At 60.2% G+C, this 2,501-nt stretch overlaps 1 protein-coding gene across 1 annotated transcript in view; it reads left to right on the top strand.

The window, feature by feature from the left end:
- MGAT5B (alpha-1,6-mannosylglycoprotein 6-beta-N-acetylglucosaminyltransferase B) overlaps positions 1 to 904 on the top strand; it is a 71,499-nt gene extending 70,595 nt beyond the window's left edge. The window contains exon 19 of the mRNA XM_009637741.2: positions 706 to 904. Within this exon, the coding sequence (XP_009636036.1) occupies positions 706 to 904 (199 nt within the window). The remainder of the gene's footprint in view (positions 1 to 705) is intronic.
- The last annotated feature ends 1,597 nt before the right edge of the window (positions 905 to 2,501 follow it).

Raw genomic sequence — 2,501 nt, 5'->3', positions numbered from 1 at the left:
CCATTGCTGTCACGCGGGTCAGGCAGGCGCTGAGAGTCCCACTGACATTTTTATATGATAAATTAGAGCTCGGGCTTGGATTTTGCTCTCTCCTCTCTGTGCCCCCCTCCAGACCTTAAAACAAGCTGGCTCGGGGGTTCACCGGTCGAGAGGGGTTGGTGGGAGGGTAATGCTGGCGATGCCTCTCCGTCTGCAGACACAGGCGTGGGTGGGAGGAGAGGGATGCTGAGCAACACACCGGGCATTTCTGCTGCTCCTTGGGACATTTGCTGATGCCCACCCTGGTTTTGCTGGCACATCCCAGCTAGCAGGGGACACCTGGGCATCCATTGAACTTGTGTGCCCTTCCAGGGGACATTTGCTGCCGTGGGAGGTACCCACAGACCTCTTGGTCAGCAGGGAGATATAGAAGATTTGGGTGGATTTTTGTGTGTGATTTCCCGAGCTGTCCATGGCCCATGCAAGGGTTGGGGTGGTCTCTGGGCTGCAGGGTTGAGTTGCAAGGGCCACCCCTTCCCGCATGATGCGTTGGGCTGGTGACAAGCATTCACGTCTAGCAGAAGGGTACCAAACATAGCTGGCACAACCAGCAAAGATCTGGCTCAACACTTAGAAGGAACCTCCCCAGGAAGGATAGAAATCCCTTCAGCGAAACCCCAGGCAGCCTCCCCACCTGAACTGACCCACCTTTGGCTTTGTTCCCAGGCTCAGCATCACCTGCGACAGCACCGAGTATGAGATGAACCATCTCTACCCGGCGGTGGCTGAGAACGTCCACGAGTGCTACCTCCAGAAGGAGCCACTGCTCTTCAGCTGCGCGGGCTACAACACCAAGTACCGGCGCCTCTGCCCCTGCCGTGACTACCGCAAAGGACAAGTGGCTCTGTGCAGGGACTGCTTGTGACCTGGTGTGTCCCCTCCCCGTGACTGCGACACGCAACGTGCAACGAGTGGCTTTTTCTCAAAGCTTCTGCAATAGCCGAGGGAGGTGGGACAGGTCCCTCCCGGCGGGTCAGCTGGGGGTGTCAGACTCTGGGGGTTGTTTTGTCCGCCAGTCAACTGTGAATGACCATGTCCTGACCTTCAGTTTCGTTTTCTTCTCGAGGAGCATCGTCCGACCGCATCCAAACCCACCTGGACCTGGTGGTGCTGGGACAGGCTGGTGGGGAGAGGGGGGCCGGGGACACCCTTCCCCTCCTCTGGCAATGGGACAAGCCACCAGCAGACTGCAGTTTCAGGGTTTTCATCCTCTTCAAGCATCCTGGGTTGTTTTATTTATTGATTTGTTTCTTTTTTTAACCCTTCCCCCTGACAAGTGGTAAATTAAAGGGGAAGCAACACCCACCCCTTCTGTGGGAGTTATTGGGCAGAGCTGTGTTGGGGGGCGCAGGGGGGCTGCCGGTGCCTACCCTGGCTGCGGAGCTGGGGGAGGACAAATCCCAAGGACAGCGGCTGGGTTGGGTGGATGCAGCGGGGTCTGCACCCACGGTGCCCCCAGAAAGAGCCGGTGGGGGCTGGACGGCACCCAGGCTGTCCCCAGGAAGCGAGGGGTGGGATGGGGCTGGGGAGGGCTCCCAGGAAGGCTGCTGGTCCCCGGGGCAATGCTGCCAGCAGGGCGGAGGTGCCTGAAGCGAGTGCCCCCCGGCTGCTCTCTGCCCTGCTGGGCCGTGCATGGAGCTGTATGTCCCTCCAGGGACCAAGGCATCGCAGCTGGCGGTGGGGACACGGGGGTTGCTCGGGGTTCGAATGAGGAGGCAGGAAGGAGGTCGTGGTGCAGCATCCGAAAAGAATGGCCGGTGGGCACAGACTGAGGCCCCTGGCGAGGGGGAAACTCAGCAGCGGTGAAAGCAACATCGTGTCTGTGCCGCGGGAAGAGGTGAGCTCCAAGCAACCATCTTCCATGCACGGTCTTTGCTTCTTTAACTTTTCTTCGTACCATTCATCTCACTTTTTGGGAGTTTTCCCTTCCCAGCGTGTCCCCTTGCTGGTAAGTTAGCGCCGGCTGGGATGACGAGGTTTGTTTTTGTAGGGTTGCTCACCGGAGCAAGGCTGCGAGTGTGTTGCTGTGAGGCTGGTGCTCAGCTCTCCTGTTGCTCCAGGTGCTCGGTGGTGAGACTTCTCCATCCCGTAAAACACGTGGCTAGAAAGTTGCAGGCTGGAAACTCCCTCCCAGCCCTTCCCTGCGTGGAGGAGCTCCCAGCCCAGCCGGGGCGGAGGCTGGTGGGGTGGCAGCCTGTCCTGCTGGTGTCACTGCAGGGTCCCAGGCCCTGGCAGGCTCATCCCCCCGTCTCGAGGTGGCTGATGGAGAGCAGTGGCACGGCATGAGGTCTCCCCCGTGACCCAGCCGCTTGCTGGAGCTGTGCCATACTGCCCCGGCACCTCCAGCCCATCCTCCCCATGGCTCAGTGCCATGCAGCCGGGTTTTGGGAGAAAACCCCATTCCTTCAGCTGTGCAACAGCACCGGGCAGACCCCAGCGCCCCCTCCCAGCTCCCCTCGCCA

Source organism: Egretta garzetta, unplaced genomic scaffold, assembly GCF_000687185.1.
Source record: "Egretta garzetta isolate BGI_Z169 unplaced genomic scaffold, ASM68718v1 scaffold34, whole genome shotgun sequence".
In the NCBI taxonomy this organism is placed as follows: domain Eukaryota; kingdom Metazoa; phylum Chordata; class Aves; order Pelecaniformes; family Ardeidae; genus Egretta; species Egretta garzetta.
The sequence above is the reverse complement of the archived record's forward strand: the minus strand, read 5'-3'. Positions and strand labels throughout refer to the sequence as shown.